At 43.2% G+C, this 22,488-nt stretch overlaps 2 protein-coding genes across 5 annotated transcripts in view; one reads left to right on the top strand and one right to left on the bottom strand.

Moving 5' to 3' along the window:
• The window catches only part of Sacs (sacsin molecular chaperone), a 139,765-nt gene that overhangs the window by 77,456 nt on the left and 39,821 nt on the right, over positions 1 to 22,488 (top strand). For 2 of the 3 annotated variants that reach the window (XM_041634030.1, XM_041634031.1), the window contains one exon: positions 5,663 to 7,696. The exons of the other annotated variant lie outside the window; for it this stretch is intronic. In XM_041634030.1, the coding sequence (XP_041489964.1) occupies positions 5,663 to 5,826 (164 nt within the window). In that variant the 3' untranslated portion in view covers positions 5,827 to 7,696. Of the gene's footprint in view, positions 1 to 5,662; positions 7,697 to 22,488 lie in introns of those variants that run through there. 3 annotated transcript variants of the gene reach the window in all.
• The window catches only part of Sgcg (sarcoglycan gamma), a 31,152-nt gene continuing 22,558 nt past the window's right edge, over positions 13,895 to 22,488 (bottom strand). For both annotated transcript variants that reach the window (XM_041634034.1, XM_041634035.1), the window contains exons 7-8: positions 17,550 to 17,673; positions 13,895 to 14,597 (exon numbers count right to left, since the gene is read on the bottom strand). In XM_041634034.1, the coding sequence (XP_041489968.1) occupies positions 14,424 to 14,597; positions 17,550 to 17,673 (298 nt within the window). In that variant the 3' untranslated portion in view covers positions 13,895 to 14,423. The remainder of the gene's footprint in view (positions 14,598 to 17,549; positions 17,674 to 22,488) is intronic.

Raw genomic sequence — 22,488 nt, 5'->3', positions numbered from 1 at the left:
TGGGGTTGGTGTCCGAAGTGACTGGAATAATAGTTTAATGACAGCATTAATAGCGCCTGCATATGTTGAATTACTAATCCAGTTAAAAAAACGGTATTTCCCTGGTTCTGACCCAACATTGTCAGTTTTACAGAACACACCCATTCATGTTGTAAAGGACACATTGAAGAAGTTTCTGTCCTTCTTTCCAGTTAACAGGCTTGATCTGCAGCCAGATTTATATTGCTTAGTAAAAGCACTTTACAGTTGCATCCATGAAGACATGAAACGCCTTTTACCTGTTGTTCGTGCTCCAAATATTGATGGCTCTGATTTGCACTCTGCAGTCATAATTACTTGGATCAATATGTCTACTTTGAATAAAACTAGACCATTTTTTGATAACTTGCTACAGGACGAATTACAACACCTTAAAAATGCAGATTATAACATCACAACTCGAAAAACAGTTGCAGAGAATGTCTACAGACTAAAGCACCTGCTTTTAGAAATCGGTTTCAACTTGGTTTATAACTGTGACGAAACTGCTAATCTTTACCACTGCCTCATAGACGCAGATATTCCTGTTAGCTATGTGACTCCTGCTGATGTCAGGTCCTTCTTAATGACTTTCTCTTCTGCTGATACCAGTTGCCATATCGGGAAGCTGCCTTGTCGTCTCCAGCAAACAAATCTAAAGCTCTTTCATAGTTTAAAACTGCTAGTTGATTACTGTTTTAAAGATGCTGAAGAAAATGAGTTTGAAGTTGAGGGACTGCCCCTGCTCATCACATTGGACAGTGTTTTGCAAGTTTTTGATAGTAAAAGACCCAAGTTCCTAACAACATACCACGAATTAATTCCATCACGTAAAGACTTGTTTATGAATACCTTATACTTGAAATACAGTAGCGTTTTGTTGAACTGCAAAGTTGCAAAAGTGTTTGATATTTCCAGCTTTGCTGACTTACTCTCTTCTGTATTGCCTCGTGAATATAAGACCAAAAACTGTGCAAAATGGAAAGACAATTTTGCCAGTGAATCTTGGCTTAAGAATGCTTGGCATTTTATCAGTGAATCTGTAAGTGTGACAGAAGATCAGGAAGAACCAAAGCCAGCATTTGATGTCATTGTTGACATCCTCAAAGACTGGGCATTGCTTCCAGGAACAAAGTTCACTGTGTCATCCAATCAGCTTGTAGTTCCCGAGGGAGATGTGCTGATCCCCCTGAGCCTCATGCACATTGCCGTTTTCCCAAACGCTCAGAGTGATAAGGTTTTTCACGCTCTCATGAAAGCTGGCTGTATTCAGCTTGCTTTGAACAAAATCTGCTCTAAAGACAGTGCATTAGTTCCTGTGTTGTCATGTCACACAGCAAACATCGATAGCCCCACAAGCATCCTGAAGGCTGTACATTATATGGTTCAAACTTCAACATTTAGAACTGAAAAACTAGTGGAAAATGACTTTGAAGCACTTTTGATGTATTTCAACTGTAATTTGAGTCACTTGATGTCCCAAGATGATATAAAAATTTTAAAGTCCCTCCCATGCTACAAATCCATCAGTGGCCGCTATATGAGCATTGCAAAATTTGGAACATGCTATGTGCTTACCAAAAGTATCCCTTCAGCTGAAGTGGAAAAATGGACACAGTCATCATCATCTGCTTTTCTTGAAGAAAAGGTACATTTAAAAGAACTGTACGAGGTTCTGGGCTGTGTGCCGGTAGATGATCTGGAGGTGTATTTGAAACACCTTCTACCAAAAATTGAAAATCTCTCTTATGATGCAAAATTAGAGCACTTGATCTATCTGAAGAATAGATTGTCAAGCATTGAGGAGCTGTCAGAGATTAAAGAACAACTTTTTGAAAAGCTGGAAAGTTTATTGATTATCCATGATGCCAACAATCGACTCAAACAAGCAAAACATTTCTATGATAGAACTGTGAGAGTTTTTGAAGTTATGCTTCCTGAAAAATTGTTTATTCCTAAAGAGTTCTTTAAAAAACTGGAACAAGTAATAAAACCTAAAAATCAAGTTGCATTTATGACATCCTGGGTGGAGTTCTTGAGAAATGTTGGACTAAAGTACGCACTTTCCCAGCAGCAGCTGTTACAGTTTGCCAAGGAAATCAGTGTGAGGGCAAATACAGAAAACTGGTCTAAAGAAACACTGCAAAGTACAGTTGACATCCTTCTCCATCACATATTCCAAGAACGAGTGGATTTGTTATCTGGAAATTTTCTGAAGGAACTGTCCTTAATACCATTCTTGTGTCCTGAACGGGCCCCTGCTGAATACATTCGGTTTCACCCTCAGTACCAGGAGGTAAATGGGATGCTCCCTCTCATAAAGTTCAATGGAGCACAGGTGAACCCAAAGTTCAAGCAGTGTGATGTGCTCCAGCTGCTGTGGACCTCCTGCCCTATTCTTCCAGAGAAAGCCACACCCTTGAGCATCAGAGAACAAGAAGGCAGTGACCTTGGTCCACAGGAACAGCTTGAACAAGTTTTAAATATGCTTAATGTTAACTTGGACCCCCCTCTTGATAAGGTCATTAATAATTGCAGAAACATATGCAACATAACAACTTTGGATGAGGAAATGGTAAAAACTAGAGCAAAGGTCTTGAGGAGCATATATGAATTTCTCAGTGCAGAAAAACGGGAGTTCCGTTTTCAGCTTCGTGGTGTTGCTTTTGTGATGGTCGAAGATGGCTGGAAACTTCTGAAGCCTGAGGAAGTAGTGATAAACCTGGAATATGAAGCTGATTTTAAGCCCTATTTGTACAAACTGCCTTTAGAGCTTGGCACATTTCACCAGCTGTTCAAACATTTAGGCACTGAAGATATTATTTCAACTAAGCAATATGTTGAAGTATTGAGCCGCATATTCAAAAACTCTGAAGGAAAGCAGTTAGATCCTAATGAGATGCGCACAGTTAAGAGAGTGGTTTCTGGTCTGTTCAAGAGTCTACAAAATGATTCAGTCAAGGTGAGAAATGATCTGGAGAATGCCCGGGACCTCGCACTCTACCTTCCGAGCCAGGATGGTAGGTTGGTGAAGTCAAGTATCTTGGTGTTTGACGATGCACCACACTATAAAAGTAGAATCCAAGGCAATATTGGTGTGCAAATGCTAGTTGATCTTAGCCAGTGCTACTTAGGGAAAGACCACGGATTCCACACTAAACTGATCATGCTTTTTCCTCAAAAACTTCGACCTCGTCTGCTGAGCAGTATACTTGAAGAGCAGCTCGATGAAGAGACTCCCAAAGTGTGCCAGTTTGGAGCATTGTGTTCTCTTCAGGGAAGACTGCAACTTCTCTTGTCTTCAGAGCAGTTCATCACAGGACTCATCAGAATCATGAAGCATGAAAATGATAATGCTTTCCTGGCCAATGAAGAAAAAGCCATCAGACTTTGCAAAGCTCTAAGAGAAGGGCTGAAAGTGTCCTGTTTTGAAAAGCTTCAGACAACATTAAGGGTTAAAGGTTTTAATCCTATTCCCCATAGCAGGAGTGAAACTTTTGCTTTTCTGAAGCGATTTGGCAATGCAGTCATCTTGCTCTACATCCAGCATTCAGACAGTAAAGACATTAACTTTCTGCTAGCCTTAGCAATGACACTTAAATCAGCAACTGACAACTTGATTTCTGACACGTCGTATTTAATTGCTATGCTGGGATGCAACGACATTTACAGGATCAGTGAGAAACTTGACAGTTTAGGGGTAAAATATGACTCTTCTGAGCCATCAAAACTGGAACTTCCTATGCCTGGCACACCAATACCTGCCGAGATCCATTATACACTGCTTATGGATCCAATGAATGTTTTTTATCCTGGAGAATATGTGGGATATCTTGTGGATGCAGAAGGTGGTGATATCTATGGGTCATACCAGCCAACATACACATATGCAATTATTGTGCAAGAAGTTGAAAGAGAAGATGCTGACAATACTAGCTTCCTAGGAAAGATCTATCAGATTGATATTGGCTACAGTGAGTATAAGATAGTCAGCTCTCTTGATCTGTACAAGTTCTCGAGGCCTGACGAAAGCTCTCAAAGCAGAGACAGTGCTCCCACCACACCAACAAGCCCCACAGAGTTCCTGACTCCCGGTCTCAGAAGCATTCCTCCTCTTTTTCCTGGAAGAGAGAGCCACAAGTCTCCCTCCTCCAAACACCAGTCCCCAAAAAAGCTCAAGGTGAATACTTTGCCAGAAATCTTAAAAGAAGTGACATCAGTGGTAGAGCAAGCTTGGAAGCTTCCAGAATCAGAACGAAAAAAGATCATTAGACGGTTGTATTTGAAGTGGCACCCTGACAAAAACCCAGAGAATCATGACATTGCTAATGAAGTTTTCAAACATCTGCAGAATGAAATCAACAGATTAGAAAAACAGGCTTTTCTAGATCAAAATGCAGACAGAGCTTCAAGAAGAACATTTTCAACCTCTGCATCCCGCTTTCAGTCAGACAAGTACTCATTTCAAAGATTTTATACTTCATGGAATCAAGAAGCCACAAGTCATAAATCTGAAAGGCAACAGCAAAGTAAAGAAAAATGCCCTCCTTCTGCTGGACAGACATACTCTCAAAGGTTCTTTGTCCCTCCCACCTTCAAGTCTGTGGGCAATCCAGTGGAAGCCCGGAGATGGCTAAGACAAGCCAGAGCTAACTTCTCAGCTGCCAGGAATGACCTTCACAAGAATGCCAATGAATGGGTGTGTTTCAAGTGCTACCTCTCCACCAAGTTAGCTTTGATTGCAGCCGACTATGCCGTCAGGGGGAAATCCGATAAAGATGTAAAGCCAACGGCACTTGCACAGAAGATAGAGGAGTACAGCGAACAGCTGGAAGGACTGACAAACGATGTGCACACATTGGAAGCTTATGGTGTAGACAGCTTAAAAACTAGATATCCTGATTTGCTTCCTTTCCCACAGATCCCTAACGACAGGTTCACGTCTGAGGTTGCCATGAGAGTGATGGAATGTACAGCATGTATCATCATAAAACTTGAAAATTTTATACAACAAAAGGCATGAAAGTATTTAAAGAAAAAATCAGAGCCAGATCTTGAATGTGTTATAGCACAACTACGAATTTCTGTACTTCATTCAGCTTCATTGCCAGTGTCTGGTAATTGAGAAGCACACGAGAGTGTTCTGGAAACATTTGGAAGCTGTATGACTCCTCACAGAAAGCTTAGCAGAGTTGAAAGCTGGCTTTGAAGGTGGTGGTGACCTGCAGAGGTCCTAGGTTTGAGCAGTTGGGTGGCACATTACTGAACTGCACTTTATATAACCAAAGCTTAGCAGTTTGTTAGATAAGAGTCTACTCTCTGGTTAGGAGGAAGTTAATTTTATGTCTTTAAACACGTTTTGAAGTAGGTAAGGAAACACTGGACATACTGATTTGGACATATGAGGGGAATTAGGTCTCTGAGGCTTATCACTTTCTAAGTGGACACTTCTAGATGCATTATTTCTTATCAGCTGGGTCTGATTGTGAATTTCTTGCTGTTTCACATCTTGAGTTGTACATTTAGAAATGGTACAGTATTTAATCCTGACTATTACTTGACAAAGAGTATGAAGATGGTCACTGGAGTGCGCTGGGTGCACTTTACATCTTTATTTTAATTTTTTTATACCTTGTGTTTGCAGGTTTCCTGATTCATGGAGATAACTTATGGAAATCTCAGAGTGCTGGTTCCTACTATAAGATATTGTTTCTAAAACTGCTTACCAACATGACATTTATCAAAAGAACATTGGCATTATGTTTTGTGTACATATTTCCCAAAAATGTCATAATTTGTATAGTGTGACTGAACAGGATGCAATCTTTTGTTGTCTAAAGGTGCTGCAGTGAAAAAACCTTTTTCAATATGGCACTTAGTGGGAATTTTAAAATTTTTACTTTAAGTACATTAAAATTGCTGAAATAATCTTTAAGGTGATATGCAGTAGTTTACAAAGGGAATTATCAGTGTGTACTGTCCCCCATGAATGACTGGGAATTGACATTTAATTTTCATGATGTTCAAAAGTCCTAACATACATATTTAACATATTCTTTTGCATAATGTCAAAGAAAGGAAATAATAGCTTATATAAGTGCACTGGCTGTAAATGATGCTAAATATATTTTATGCAATTAAGGGCTTACATACAGAACATGTTCAATTTTTTTTAACTTCATTTGTAATAAGGAATGTTAATTGCTTCTGGATGTGAATCATGAATATTTTCTGCTGTTAATATTAAATGCCATAATTTTATTAAAGAAAAATGTATATAGTAAATCATTTTGCTTTGTTATTTTCTAAATTTTTGTTTTGAGATTTTATTTTTATTTTATGTATATGGGTGTTTTGCATATTTCTGTGTACCACCTGCATGCAGCACCCTCAGAGTTCAGAAGAGGGCATCAGATCCTCTGGGACAGGATTTAAAAATAATGGTGAGTCACCATGTGGGTGCTGGGAACTGAACCTGGCTCTTCTGATAGAGCACTCAGTGCTCTTGACTGCTGAGAATCTCTGCAGCTTCAGGTGATTTCTTGAGAAATAGTTTGATGGAAATCAGGCTTAGTGTTTCCTACATTTTGAGTTTTAGTATACATTGGTATGTGTTTATTGTCCTGAATGTTTCATGCTGAGATGTTAGGGTTCCTTGTGGTTTACTCACAGGAAGTACATATTATATGTAGCCTTATTAGGTGTTCACTGATTTAGTTAAGAGCTCCCTTCACCTCTGTAGGGAACAGAATTAGTTGATTCATCTGTTGAGGTGGGTTTGAATGTAACTGCACCATACCTAGCATGTCTTGACATTCCCTGTCTCTGGACAGCACTGTGTTTGGGGCTGGTTCACATCTAACTTAGGGAAATGGTTTGTCCCTCAGGCACCAGACTTCTGAAGGTAAGTGATAGAGGGTTAAACATTCTATTGTGATGCTACCCAATGTTGCTTTCCTTATCAAATGTATGCTGTTTGATGCTTAGATTCAGCACTTAGAATTATCATCACTAAAACTATACAGAAAACTCTGTCTGGCCTTTAGGATAGTTGATCTAGTTGAAAACAAACCAAACAACTCAGATTCACAACCCGTTACATGAAGTATCGGGTCCAGTTGCATTTCATCTTTTCTTCAGTGAGTTAATCTGAGAGCATGTTAGATTGTTTGTTTAATTTTTAGATTTATTTTTATTTTATTTTACTATTTATGTGCATGGGTATTTTACTTGCATACATGTTGTGCACCACATATGGAGGCTAGAAGGATCAGATCCGTTGGAACTGGAGTTAAAAAAAAATGTGGTATGGAGCCACCATGTGGGTGCTGGGAATTGAACTGGTGTCCTCCAGAAGAGCAGCCATGTCTCTTAACTGCTGAGCCATCTCTCTAGGTCTGTGAGATCGTGTCTGCTTTTAATGAAACATCTTCATGGGGTTTGACAACACCCTGCAATCTTCTGCAGTGAGCCTGTGAATATCTACCCTAGCTTAACTATGAAATCTTCATAAATAGCCTTGCAGAATTGAGATCAGGTTTCAACACTAACTTAGCAGCAGCAAGTGTATTTGAAAAGTATTCTCCTTGCCCCCTCTGCCAGATAATTTTAGAGTTTGAAATTGAGAATAAAGAATTTTTGCCCTGAATAAATGTGTATATTTTACTGTCTTAAGCTTTTAAAAACCCATTTGCCTTTTTTCTTTTTCTTTCTTTTTTTTATGATAATGGATACTGAATGCCTGAAGCAGGTGCTTGGTTAAGATCGCAATGCCTTCACTGGGGATGAGGCAGGGCACCCAGCAAGGATGGATGTCCTGGCTGAAACAGGCAAGCCTGTGCACTGCCTGTGCACTACAATCAGTACAGCAGAGAGGAGAGCAGAGATGTTGAGCCCAAGAAGTATTCCAGGAAAATGTTTAGTTGACTTGGTGATGGGTAACATTTATTCCATCAACGCAGCTTGTAAACTGTGCTCTTAAATCTTACACAACCCCACGATACATCCGTAGTTCTGGTAGAAAATAGCAGTAATGGAAGATTTTAGATATCGTGTATCAGAACCAGTAGTGTGTATGTGAGGAGATTCACTGCTTGACATTGCTTGGCAACTGGGCAAAGTCTAGAATCTAATGGTCCACCTAAAGGCTGGAAAGGCTGAGAAACTAAGGCACATTCTACAGACAGAATTTCTCAGCTCTTTGATTTCTAAACTTGTTGCCCATTTATCTTAATATGACTTAAGGTTATACTTCATTTATTTAAAAAAAAACTTTATTAGGGTTCTCCAAGAACTGATAGAATGAAGTAATATATACTTATATATTAGGGATTTATCAGAGTGGGTTACAGGGTGTGATCTACGTAGTCCAACAATGGCTCTCTCCTGATGGAAAAGCCAGTGATACAGTAGTTATTCAGTCCCCGAGACGGGATATTTTAGCAGTCCCAATCTGATGCTGGACCCCAGGAGGTCCTAGAGAGCTGCCAGTCTTCAGTACACGTTGGAATCCCGATTTTAACACCAGCAAAGAAATGAATGGGTAAGCAGACAAAGTACAAGCTTCCTTCTGTGTCCTTTTATATAGGTGACCACCAGAAAGTGTGGCCTAGTTTTAGGGTGGGTCTTGCACCTCAAATAATCCAGGAAAAATCTCCCACGAGTGCACCCAGCTGCTTGGGTTTCAGTTGCTTCCAAATGTAAATCAAGTTGACAACCTAGATTAGCTATCACACAGATCTTCTGATCACATTGTAGGTGTCCCCTGTGTTAGGTCTGGGGATGTGGTGAGGGCATTCCAGCTTGGCTGTCTCAGTCAGACCAAAGCCTGGGATGATTTACCTAGCAACATGATAAAACTAATCTGCATACTTTCTAAAGCCAAATTCGTTAACTTTTATTTAAGATTATGAGTGTAAATAGTGAATAGTGGGACAGAATTCAGGAAAGCCCTTTCCTACCTCCTCTGAATACAAAACCATTGTTGGAAGGCCCTGCTAATTAGAGGTTACAGTCTTCCATGGCCTGATAGCTCTCTCCAAGCTTAGCAACATGGAGGACTCCAGCACTCTACCTGACCTTATCTGGAGAATGTCTCTAGGCCTGGATGCCTGACTTATCGCTAGTGTGACCCTTGACACAGTCCCTCTGCTGCCCATATGGTAATCAGACTTGTACTGGGAGCCTTGATAGGAACAGGCTGTTTAATGTAGATTAGTTGATATCCCAGTCTCTGTCCTGATCCTTTATATCTTCCCTCACTCTGGAAAAGTTGAACTGTCTCACTGAAGCTATCTCCTGGAAGTCTATTTCTACCTGTGTTCACAGTTCTTACAAAGCTTTCTGTTGCTCCTCTGCCCCTTTGTCCTTGCAGACTGCTAGCCAACAGACCAAGAGAAAAGAGTATACCGTGTGCCATAGCCTCTAAGAAGCCAGAAATGAACTTGTGCTTTACTCTGTCAACAGTGTGCTTTTCAACACAGTGCTCACACCATCTAAATTGTTGGCTTGTACTTGATGCAAAGTCCATTGTGTTCTAAGCTATAAGAATGTAGATAGTGAAATTTAAACCATTTGTGGGTGGCTGAAGCCAGTCTAGACCCACTGTTATTTTGAATCAGGGACCACAAAACAGATATGCTGAAAACCATACGTGAGGCATTCTGCCTTCATTTGCTGTTCCCCCAAGACAGCTGGCTGATGGGTTAATTGAGGGAGGGCTCAGCCAGCATGGCTCTGCCCTATCACAAGAGCCTGGCAGCCTTCAGAAATCAGTGTGTGTCATAGTCAATGACTTCTGTCTTAGGTTCTATTGCTGTGAAGAGACACCATGACCATAGCCACTATTCTAAAGGAAAACATTTTCAGAGGTTTAGGCCATTATCGTTATGGCAGGAAGTTGGCGGCATGCAGGCAGACATGATGCTTCAAAAGTAGTTGAGAGTTCTACATCAGCATCCACAGGCAGCAGGAAGAGAAAGCTACTGCGTCTGGCTTGGGCATTTGAAACCCCAAAGCACACCCCCAGAGACACACTTCCTCCAACAAGGCCACACCTACCCAGCAAGGCCACATTTCCTCATCCCTTTCAGGTACTGCCACCCTCTGATGACCAAATAGATGAGCCTGTGGGAGCCATTCTTACTCAAATCACCATAGTGTCCATTACACAGGATGCTATGGGAGTTAGAGCCTGAATTCTGTTGTGTTCGTTAGGTTACAAAACCACTGTCCTTGCAACCATCTTCTCTGGCTCTGCCATCCACAGCACATGTGACTTGCTTTCTAGGCTCAGCCTGGCTCCACTCCACATATGCTGCTGTCCTTGGTGACTGTCTCATGAAACTGGCATCTGCAAAATTCTTTGGTCTCTGCTGCAATTGGGCTGTACCTTTATCAGTAACCTCTGCTGGACTCTTCCTCAGGGACCCTGATCCTGACACATGGTGCCAAACCTCAACTTCTCTCTTATGACCCCTTTAATACTGGGACTTCTACTGCAATCAAAGCTGCACCTTCATCAATGACCTCTCCTAGTACCAAACCTTGGCTGTTCTCCCTGAGAACATTCCTTGGAGAAGAGACCTGGGAGACTTACACATTGCCAAGTTCAGCTGCCAGTCCAGGTACAGCCTGGCCCCCTCTGGATCACAGCTTCTGTGTGCTGACCTTGATTTGAGAGAAAGACAAAGATAGACAGGCGTAATTGAAACAAAATCTTCTAGGAAATGTTTCCTCAGTGTTGGCACACACAGAGCTGTGATCTGGAGCGGGCCAAGGCTCTTCTTCCTCCTGAAGACTTTGCCTCAGTGATGCTGGTCTCATCTTAATTACAGTTGATTCTTCAGTCCCAGATGACCAGCGTCAACTGTCCCAACAAAGCAAAGTTTTCATTTTAGTGGTTCTTAATCCACAGTTACATGATCAGCCTGATAAAGTCTTTAAGGGACTTTCAAACTCCCTCCGCAACTTCGCAAGCCAGGCCTCCGTCATCTGCACTGCTCTCAGCATGGTCTTGAGTTCCCACAACAGCTCGTTAAGCCCTGAACACTCAATGACTTTTCTAGTTCTAAGTTCCAGAGTCTTTCCATGATCTTCCCGAAACACATGGTCTGGTCCATCACAAAACCATCTACTTTCTGATACCAATTTCTGTCTTGGTTTCTAATGCTGTGATGAAACACCATGACCAAAAGTAACTCGTGGAGGAAAAGGTTTATTTCAGCTTACATGTCCCCATCATGATCTATCATGAAGAAAGTCAGGCAGGAAAGTGGAGGCAGGAGCTGGTGCAGAAGCCATGAAGGAACATTGCTTATTGGTTGGCTTTCCATGAGTTGCTCAGATTTCTATCTTATGCAACCCAGTACCAGAAGTAAGGGGCTGGCAACACCCACAATGGCCTGGGCCCTCCCTCATCAGTCACTAATTTAAAATGCCCTTCAGGCTTGCCTACGAGCCAATATTTTTTCTCTTTTGACATCATTTCTCCCTTCCCTTCCCTCCCTATGAACAGTCACATATACCCCTCCTTGCTCTCTCTCAAACTCATTTTTTTATTTTAGTCTCATATTAAACTCCCTCTGATCTCTGACTCTTACCATCTTTCTGCCCCAGGCCAGAAAGATGAAATGATTCATCTTATGAAATGATTGTCTCAGGTCTGATTCTTTCTTCTCAGATAACGTTATCTTGTGTCAATTTGAAAAAGAGAAAGAAAGAAAACAAACCCAGATTCAAGGATTAGTCTTAATAAGCATAGGTATGCTCTTGAATGTGAGAAAATTTTAATTACATGTATCTATAATTTTATATTAGGGTCCATTTAAAGTTTTTGGTCCTAACAAGGGATAAAGTACTTATCACTCTGGAGAATGCCCTCTATGCACAGAATCTTCCAATAGGAGTCTATAAAGCCAAGAAGCACACACACACAAAAAAATAATGTTTCTCTCTCTCTCTCTCTCTCTCTCTCTCTCTCTCTCTCTCTCTCTGTGTGTGTGTGTGTGTGTGTGTGTGTGCGCACGCTTGTAGAGGCTCAAGGTTTTTATGCCAGGAATCTTCCTTGATTGCTCTGCCACTGTATTTTTTGAGGCACAGTCTCTCTCTCAGCCAAACCCAGAGCTCACTGGTAGGACTAGTCTTACTAGCCAGCTTGCCCTGGGCATTCCACCTCTGCATTCCAAGGCTGGTGTCACAGGTGGGTGGCCACATCTACCTGTCATTTAATGGGTTCTGCAATCTGGACTCCAGTTCTCAGAGCCACCTCCCAGATCCTATTTTCCACTCTCATGCTTTCTCTTCGACCTCACTGTACCAATGGAGCCTTTGTGGACTTGTATGAGAAAAAGTTTACTTATACATGTAATCCTGTGTTAGGCCATATGGGCTTGAAGACATTGTTTAGGTACAAGCATGGGACTGACTGACCTTGACGTGTCACAGAAATCAGAAATTAAAAAAAAAAGCAAGATTGAAAAAAAATGAAGATTGAACCCAAATGAACAGTGCCCAGGAACCCAGGAACACTGTGTGTTCAGGTGTTCGCTCTCAGTGCCATAGGAAGCACTGTGTTTTACTTTGCTGTTTCCTGTGTGCTGTGTGCTACCCTTAGAGTGAGGATTGGAAGAAGCATTAGATAAACACTTTATTAAAAAAGCATTAAAAGAGTTCACTTTTCTGACTGGAAAGATGGCTCAGTGGTTAAGAGCACTGGCTGCTCTTCCAAAGGTCCTGAGTTCAGTTCCCAGCAACCCCATGGTGCCTCACAACCATCTGTAATGAGATCTGGTTCCCTTTTCTGGTCTGCAGATATGCATACAGGCAGAACGCTATGTACATAAGTACATCTTAAAAAATTCACTTCTTTCCCCTGGCTCTGAGATGAAAAGGCACATGTGTTCATGTTACAGATCTGTGGGCGGGAAGCTGCAGGAGAGCTGGTCTCACTCGGTCTTAAACTGAGATTCTTCTAAAACTGCAAAACAAACAAGCAACTTCTGCCACCTTTTCAAAAAATGATGGGCACTTTAAAAAGACCTTAATACGTTTAAATTCTATGTACTTGGATGTATTTGTGTTGGATATGGGCATGGGAGTGCAGGTGCTGGTGGGGGCCAAAGAAGTCAGGTACCCCTGAACCTGCAGTTACAGGCAGTTGTGAACTGCTTTACTCGGGGTCTGGGAAACAAACCTGGCTCTCTGCAAGAGAAGTGTGCTCTTAACCACTGAGTCATTTCTCAAGACCCATGACAGGCATTTTCACTGTCAGTGAAGGGCCTCCACAGAGACCAAGATATGCACTGTGTTTCGTTATTATCAACCTATGTAACAATGGCACTGTATACATTCACACATTGCCTGACTGCTTCCACGCCGCTGCACCCAGCCTCCTCTGTAGAAGTCGCATGACTGCTTCCACGCCGCTGCACCCAGCCTCCTCTGTAGAAGTCGCATGACTGCTTCCACGCCGCTGCACCCAGCCTCCTCTGTAGAAGTCGCATGACTGCTTCCACGCCGCTGCACCCAGCCTCCTGCTTGTGGAAGTCAGCACTAGGCCTGGAAGGCAGAGGTTCACCACTCCCTTTGATCCTTGGAGACAGAAGCCCTTGGGCACCTGCTAAATCTGTCAGTTAACATTATACATCTATGCATACAGCTGTCATAGTGCTTTGAGTGGAGTGAGTATATCGGAGTTCTCCAGGTGAAAATGACTATAGCAATGTACGGTCACATTTTGAGTTAATCTCAGTAGTTACCTGGGACCCTGTGCCTTATGACCGACTGACCTGAGCCTTTACCTCCAATAATTTGAGGATAATTAATACTTTCTACATTTTAGAGTTATGAGCATTAAATAAAGTAAGACACTTTTAAATTCTGGTCTGAAAAAAATGTTGTTTTTATTGCTCATTGGTTTGTATATAAAAAAGCATGACTAATTTTTTGTAGTTTTTTCCCTTAACTATGTATTGAAATCTATCAACCTCAAACTCCTGGAGATTTCTTGGTAAAATCTGAGACACTGAACTTAGCTGAAAGGGGCACCTGAGGTTTAATATAAAGGAAGGGCTTGTGGGGTTGGGGCATTCTAGAATCCACCAGCCGGCTGAATGTGTGTGAGGGGAGAGATGTCTGCTGTTTAGTGTGATGCATTGCTTCCAGATAGCAGTTCAACATGAGAGACGTGGAGGAAAATCCAGTGACTAGGTTCTTGACATTTCTCTGTATCGTTCTAAAACCAGGCCGTTTAGGCCAACAGTTCCATTGTAACATTCCCCCTGCATGCTTCTGAGGGCTTTAGCAGGGCCTCCTCCAGCTCCCATCCAGCTGGGGGGACATGAAGGCTGAGGCCACAGCTCTCAGCTCACCAAGACGACATCGGTGCCCTGCAGAAGAGGTAGCCGTCAGAGACAGATGTGGCTGTGTTCCTCGCAGGTGGTGACCTCACCAGCCGTAGACAGGTACAGCTTCCCATCAGGACACACACAAATCTCATAGAATTCCTTAGAGCTGCCAGAGGGACCCGGTGTCCCCTGCTTCAACATGGGCAAACCCACAGTTTCAGCATCAAGAACCAGCTGTTTGGGAGAAAGAGATGAGACATGAGGAAGGAGGAACGAACTGCTCAAGGGACATTTACAGCATAGTCCAAGGTAATTTTCTCCCATTGAAAACAAGCTGGGTACCAAGCTGGGTACCTGCCTGTATTGGAGTCCTCTCAAAATGGCCTGGAGCTGACATGCTCCTCCAATGTGGGGAGAGGCCATATTTTCTTTGACTCCCTAGCTAGGAAAACTGACCCATCGTTTTACAATTAGTTCAGTAAACTAGATTGCTTTTCAATTCTGCATTGCTTCGCTCCTGTTGTGGAATACTATGTTAAGATGTGTTACATTTGTTTATGCTTTGGAACACTTGTTTGATGATGCAAAGATGTATTGCATTCTTTTATGTTGCATTTGTTTAGCTCTGTGAAACTGGGTTACTTCGCCTGTTGAAAACACCTGATTGATCTAATGGAGAGCTGAACGACCAATAGCAAGGCAGGAGGAAAGATAAGCCAGGCCGGCAGGCAGAGAAAATAAATAGGAGGAAAAATCTGAGAAAAGATGGAGGAGCGAGAAGAGGGGAAGGAGGAGAAGGAGGAGGACATGGGGGCCAGCCACCCAGCTATCCAGCCAGCCACAGAGTAAAAAGTAAAGAAAGGTATGTAGAATAGAGAAGATAAAAGCCCAGAGCTAAAGGGAAGATGGAATAATTTAAGAAAAGCTGGTTAGAAACAAGCCAAGCTAAGGTGGGCATCCATAAGTAAAAATAAGACTCCATGTATTTATTTGGGAGCTGGGTGGCGGCCCCCAAAGAAATAAGAGTAAAAACAACTTCACACTCCTCAAAAAATGTCTTTTGAAGTTATTTGCAAAACTGACAGGCTTGCTATGCCGATTCACACTTGTGATGGTGTGTGAATTTATGCTGAACTGTCTCCTCCCCACTGGAATGACAGTCCACAGAAATGGGTTCGTAGATGTCCGACTTTATCCTGACTTTACCTGGGATTTGTTTTCCTAGGAGAGACAACTGAATTCACCTTTCCAGCTGCCAACCATTTCCCTAAACTCTTAACATTATTCAAAATCCTTCTGTCGAGGTGGGAGGTCCTTGGACTTCCCACAGGGCAGGAAACCCTGACTGATCTTCAGGCTGTTGAGGGAGGGGGAGTTGATTGGGGAAGGGAGAGGGAAATGGGAGGTGGTGGCGGCGAGGAGGCAGAAATCTTTAATAAACAAACAAACAAAATCCTTCTGTCTTTTCCTGAGTGCTGAGTGCAGCAGGCCTTAAGACTAAAGCAGGGCAGGGGCCATGGGAACAACCCAGTTTGTTAAATAGGTGCAAAGAGCCATTGCTGAGGCAGGGGACCATTCTCCTAAGGACATGAGAACAGTGGCCTTGAGTGGGTTGCCCCTTCCTCCCGACACCCACTCATTAAAAGGAAGTTTCAGTGCTTTGTAGGTTGGCATAATGTCTTCATTGTCAGCCAGCTTGGAGCTCTCTTTGATTCCTATAGCTCTCATCCATGAATTCCCATCTGCTAATGAGCCATCAGAGCACTGCTGGCTGCGGGACAGACAGCCTGCACTGTGTGGCTTTGCATAGCAGCAGAGCAGAGGCAATCCAGTGAGCACCTGCCATGCCAGGGGGTCTTTGAGTACTTGCTCTTCCCTGGGAGGCTGTTACCTCAGCATCTCTGCCCTCTCCTGTCTTGCGGTTGGTAGGTTAATTTGTCCAGTAGCTTCTTTTCCTCCACTGACAGCCTACACTGTTTTACTGTTCAGCATGTTAGGCAGGAGTCCAGACTTCTGTCCTCCCTCTGTCCAGCTCCTAGTCATGGGGAATGCAAGCTGGAATTAAAGGTCCCATTGTGTGCTACCTGAAGAATTGCTGCCTGGTTCACAGTAGGAACGGTGAAAATTTAAAAACTGAAGCTGTGTGCAGTGTGTGGTGATACCATGTCTCCATAGTAGCTAAAGCTGTGTGCAGTGTGTGGTGATACTGTGTCTCCATAGTAACTGAAGCTTTGTGCAGTGCATGATAATACCATGTCTCAATAGTCATTGAAGCTGTGTGCAGTGCGTGGGGATACCGTGTCTCCATAGTAAGATTTTAGAACCCTTGGCTCCATCTCTGACTTTGGCAGCTCTGGATCTCATAAGCTCCTAAGTTTCAGTTTGTAGATGTCTTTCACATCTTCTCTGTGGGCCGCCATTGATTGGGTTCTGTCCACATACCTGACCTTCTTTAGGACAGCACTGTGTGCATCCTAACTACATTCATGCTAAATGAACGTCATTTCAAAATGTTTCACAAGTGCCTCAAGACCACAAGGCACGATCAAGCACTTCCCCCCTTTGTTTAATGAGGAGACAGGCGCAGAGGGCCAGCAGACTTTCCAGAAAGAGGACTGATGGATGACCCACAGAGGCCCGGGCTGCTGGACTTGCAGCTCCCCTGTACCCTGCATGGCTTGCAGTCTGCTTTACAGTTTCTGCTGACTGTCCCTGGTGCAAGCCAGGGCAGAGCTGGAGAGCGAGCATGTAACCATGCACCCCACAGTGCTAATGACCTAGGCTAGTGACCCACACACATAGTGCTCTGGGCAACAAGAAGGGACGGTTGTCATTTATACACAACCCCAATAACAGCCATGCTGTGAAACACCGAGTCACCAGGAAATGCAAAACCTGATGTCTGCACCTCCTCAAAGTCTACAGTGCTTTCTCACAACTGGAAACAGGGACTTAGTGGTGCCGGTGCCGGTGTAAGAAAGTGAGCCCACTGTGGAATGAGCCCAACCGTCTGTGACCCTTCCCAGTACTGACGTGTCCTCAGTTCTTCCTCCGCACCGCCTATGCTGTGCCTCTCCTCTGGTCTCCTTACAGGCCAGCAGAAGGTTAGCACACTGACGCCCTGGTGGGTGCAGCGTGCAGGTGCCTCAGCCGCACAGTCGCTCAGCACTCCTTCATTGTACTCACTGCTCCGTCACTGCTCCGTAGGATGATGTCCATCTGAGAAAGGGCCTCCATTTTTCCAGTGTGCGCTTTGATGTGAACCCCCCTTGGGGCATCCATGCTTAGACTCCGTGTTGGGGATTCTAACCTGAAATGAGGAAAAAGATGTTAGACGCCACCCTCGAACCACTTGGGGACAACAGCTAAGACGCTTCTGAGCCCAAGCTCCTCAGAACCTGAGGTGTTAGGAGGGCCCCAGTGAGCAGTTCTGAGCTACTCAGAAGCCTGAGGTGGGAGGATAGCTCCAGGTGAGCAGTTCTAGGACGGGGAGGACCAACCGAATGAAGGAGGAAAATAAACTACCGAACCTTGCACACTAAACCTTCATGGCTTAATAGAAGTGTAACTGACAAGGGACGCAGACTCTTCAAGAAACTTGATGTCACTCGTGAATGTTGACGTGTTCTATACACATACATTCAGAAATGGTGAATGTTCTAGTTTGCTCTCTATTGCTGTGATAAAAGCAGCTAGGGGAAGAAAGGCTTTATGTCAGCATACAGCTTACAGTCCATCACTGAGGGAAGCCAGGGCAGGAGCTCGAGGCAGGAACTCCAGCAGAGCCCGTGGAGAAAGGCTGCTCACTGGCTCGCTTTCCGTGGCCTGCTCAGCCTGCTTTCTTACGTAGTCCAGCTGCCCAGGGATGGCTTGCTCATGTGGGCTGGGTCTTCCCAAGTCAATCGTCAATCAAGAAAATGCCCTGCAAAGATGCTGACAGGTCTGTCTGATGAAGGCAGTGCCTCTTTCCAGGTGACTCCGGTTGTGTCACGTTGATAGCAACTATCCTACACAGTGAGTAGCAGAGAAACACGTGTCCTACCAGTGACAGCCTATGAGATCAGTGTCCTCTGTGCAGAGGTACAGCCAACAGACAGCTGTTATCGTGGCACTGCAGAAGAAAACGCCATGGGTGGACAGCTTAAACAGTGACAGCATTGTTATGTGATGTTTTACTCTTTTGGCCTTTGGGGGCACCATCAAGCTTCCAGATAAATCATACCCAGAGGCGTATTCTTAATTATGAATGCCCAGCCTTAGCTTGACTTATTTCTTGCCAGTTTTTTTTTAAACTTAAATTATCCCAACTCTCTTTTGCCTTTGGGCTTGTATCTCTCTCCATTTCTGTGTACCTTTCTTTACTTTTTTCTCCATGGCTTGATGTATAGCTGGATGGCTGGCCCCTGATGTCTTCCTCTCCTTGTCCTCTTCCTTTCTTCATTTCTCCTTCTCTGTATATTGTCTGCAAACCCCACCTATCCTTGCTCCTGCCTCGCTACTGGCCATTCAGCTCTTTATTAGGACCATCAGGTGTTTTAGACAGGCAGAGAATCACAGCTTCACAGAGTTAAACAAATGCAGCATAAACAAAGGCAACACACCTTAAAATAATATTCCCCAACAAGAATTTAGTTAATATACAAATTCACAGGGAAGTAACAAAAGAGACAGATTTAAGGTCAAAGATATTTGCTACATGTTCCCATGAGAGCAGAAAATGTTTAGCTGAGAGAGAGAGGAGAGAGAGAGAGAGCGCTGTCTGTCTGTGTTCACCATGTGTGTGGTTTCCTCACAAGGCCAGAGGAGGGGATTGGATCCCCTGGAATTGGGAGTTACAGGCGGTTGTGAGCATGCCTGTGGGACTATCTACATTAGGTTCATGGAGGTGGGGAGATCTGATCACTGAGCAAACCATCATTCCCAGGGCAGGGGGGGGGGTGGTCATACAAAACAAATCAAGAAAGTTGAGCACAGGCATCCATCCCTCTCCACTTCCTAATTGTGAGTAGGTGCAAACAGACCAACTGCTTCAGGTGTCTGTGGCCCCGACTTCCCTAACAATGAGCTGAAATAAACCTTTTCTTCCTCGAGAATTTTGTCAGGATAGTCTATCACAGAAACAAGACAAGAAACTAAGACAACACTCAAAGAGAAATGCGAATTAAAACAGCATCATAGCTACATAGGATTCCAGCCAGAACAGTGACCAAAGTAAACAAAGTTCTCCTTCCATGGTGCTTCCACTGTGTTAAAAAAAAAAAGTTGAATAGTTGAATATCTCCTTCTTGACCACCAGTAGCTGGGCCCCAAAAGATATAGCAGAATCTGAAAACTCTTCAGTCTCTCTGAGGTGATGTCTGCCAGCATGTAGTCTGAAAGCCCTTAAATAAATATGGTAAGAAGCCTAGAACCAAGGCACCCAAGGCTTAGTATCTTGCCTAGCTCCTTGACCTTCTTTGCCTGCCTCAGACCCTTTGCCTGCTGGAGTGAACTGAGCAAAACAACTTGTTTACCTGAGCCTGCAGCTGCTCTGAGCACGAGACCCTGATGGCAGGGGAGTGGGTTCTGATGAGGCCTGCAGCTGAAAGATCCGAGAGCTGGCATGGCTATCAGTTAAGGATCCCTATATAAGCCTCCCTGGAGCACAATAAAGTTGGCATTCTTGTATCAAGGATGACACGTGTCCCTGTGTCTCTGTTTGTCTCTGTGTCTCTTGCCTGAGACTCCTGGACCATACCATAGTGTGTAGAGCAGATGTATTGATTGATATCTTGTTACTCCACACGTTCTGCAACACACATGCCCACATATTGCTCAGTACACTAAGAAAACACACACGAAGAAAAGTGAAGAGGGGATCCTTACTCAGCTGTAAAGAATGCAGGGATGACATCGGCAGGAAAATAGATAGAACTAGAGATTATCATGTAAGTGGGAAAAGCTAGACTAGGAAAGACAGTGGTCATGTTTTCTCTCCCATGACATGACAGTAGGAGGAGGATGCTGGGAGAGGATGGGGACAGCAAAGGAGAGCAATGGAGAGGAAAAGAAAGATTAAAAGACATGTTTTATATCATGTGCATTCATCTGTCTATATGATACAGAAACAAGTGAACTAAGGAGGGAGGGAGACAGTGTGAGGGGAAGGGGAGATGGGGAAGGTAGTAAAGGGCAAATAGCAGCCAAGAGCACTGGGATTGATATATCAAAATGTCATAAGTAAACTATTTATTTTATTAAAAGTAGATTTTAAATACAATATATTTTTATTATGGTTCCTCTCCCCCAAGTCCTCCAAGATTCCCTCCCATCAGAATCCACACCTTTTCTCTCTCATCATAAAACCAACAGGCAAATAAAGAATACTAATAAAATAAGATAAAACAAAAACAAACAAATTGAAATAGGACAAAATAAACAGAAGACAAAGAGCCAAAGAATAAGCATGAGATACACATGTAGAAACAGAGTCACATATATTCATACACACAGAAATCCCCTAAAAACACAAAACTGGAAGCCTTAATAAATTTTCAAAAGACCTGTATAGTAATAAAAGAAAAAAATCCCTGTCAAAACCTATGGTAGTTTGGAAGAAAATGTGTTAACCGCGATGGGAAGACTGCCCGCTATGAGTGGTGCCATTCCCTAGGCAGCGATCCTGAACTCTATGAGTGGAGAAAGTGAGCTGAGTGAAAGTCTGTGTCTGTTCATTCTCTGCTCTTGACTGTGGATGTGATTAGCTGCTTCAGTTCCTGCCATCATGACTTCCTCAAAATGATAGACTGTCCCCCAGAACTGTGAGCTAACAAACCCTCTCTCTTGCTTTTGTGAGGGTATTTTATCACAGCCACAGAAATGAAATTGAGTCAGTAAGCCAATAGGTGATGGAGGAAGGTCATTGGCTAATAAAGGAACTGCCCTGGCCCATTTTATTGGTTAGAGGATAGGTGGGAGGAGTAAACAGAACAGAACGCTGGGAGGAAGAGGAAGTGAGCTCAGAGACTTGACAGCTCTCCTCTCAGGAGCAGACGCCTGAGAGAGACGCCATGCCCAGCTCCCGGGATGAAGCTCCGACCCAGGATGAACTAGGCTAGAATCTTCCCGGTAAGACCGGTTCTCACAGATTATTAGAAATGGGCTAAATTAATATGTGAGAATTAGCCTAGAAGAGAATGGGCCAGGCAGTGTTTAAAAGAATACAGTGTCCGTGTAATTATTTCGGGGCATAAGCTAGCCGGGCAGGCGGCTGGGGTGTTGGGGACGCAGCCCCGCCGCCGCGGTTTATGTTTAACTCTGAGATGCCTAGTTTCTTAAAATGTTAGCATTCTCTTTAAAGTGAATCTCTAAAATTTCTTATTTCAAGAGGTTCTTAATAAATTTTCTTTACAAAATATTAAATAATTTTATGCTTTAAGAAAATATTCCTCATCCTCAATGATAATTCTTTAATATTGACCTCATGACCCTTTATAGAATTAATGAACATTATTACAATTCAATTATCATCACTATTGATGTTTTTGTTACAAATATTTCTAGATGGATAAAATGTTGGAATAATATTGAAAAGTTAGTTTGGCCAAGGAGCTAGGATTATCCATGTATAGTTAAGAATGCCGTCAGAGTCCTTACCAGAATATAACACAAATGGCCTCAGCTCAGTTTTGATAGAATCCCCATGCCTGTCTGAAACTTCATAATCCATCTTTTCTATCTGCATTTCTGTAGTGTTTGAATCTTCACCAGAACCACCCACTCAACTCTGTGTGTAGCACTTTAGGGTTTCATTGGCTTGTAGGAACATTTATTTTTGTATTTAACAACTGGTTCCAAAGGGTGCTAACCCGATGGTAAAATTACCCCAGTGATGACCTCATGTGTAAGCAATGACATGGATGTTCTGGGTTACATTTTTCCTCTCTGTGATAAAACACTTGAAAGAAGTAACTTAAGGGGAAGAATTTCTTTTGGTTTGTGGTTTGAGGAGGTAGAGTCCATCATGGAGGGAATGGCAGGGCAGCAAGGACTCTGACACTGGGAGCTTGAGATGGTTTGCTCACTTCTTAATAGGCCAGAAAGTAAGGGGTACTTGGGTCAGAACCTGGTTATAACCCGCATGCTC

This window comes from Microtus oregoni, unplaced genomic scaffold (genome assembly GCF_018167655.1).
Source record: "Microtus oregoni isolate MIOR12 unplaced genomic scaffold, Mior012 000045F_ref0000178, whole genome shotgun sequence".
Lineage (NCBI taxonomy): Eukaryota > Metazoa > Chordata > Mammalia > Rodentia > Cricetidae > Microtus > Microtus oregoni.
The sequence above is the reverse complement of the archived record's forward strand: the minus strand, read 5'-3'. Positions and strand labels throughout refer to the sequence as shown.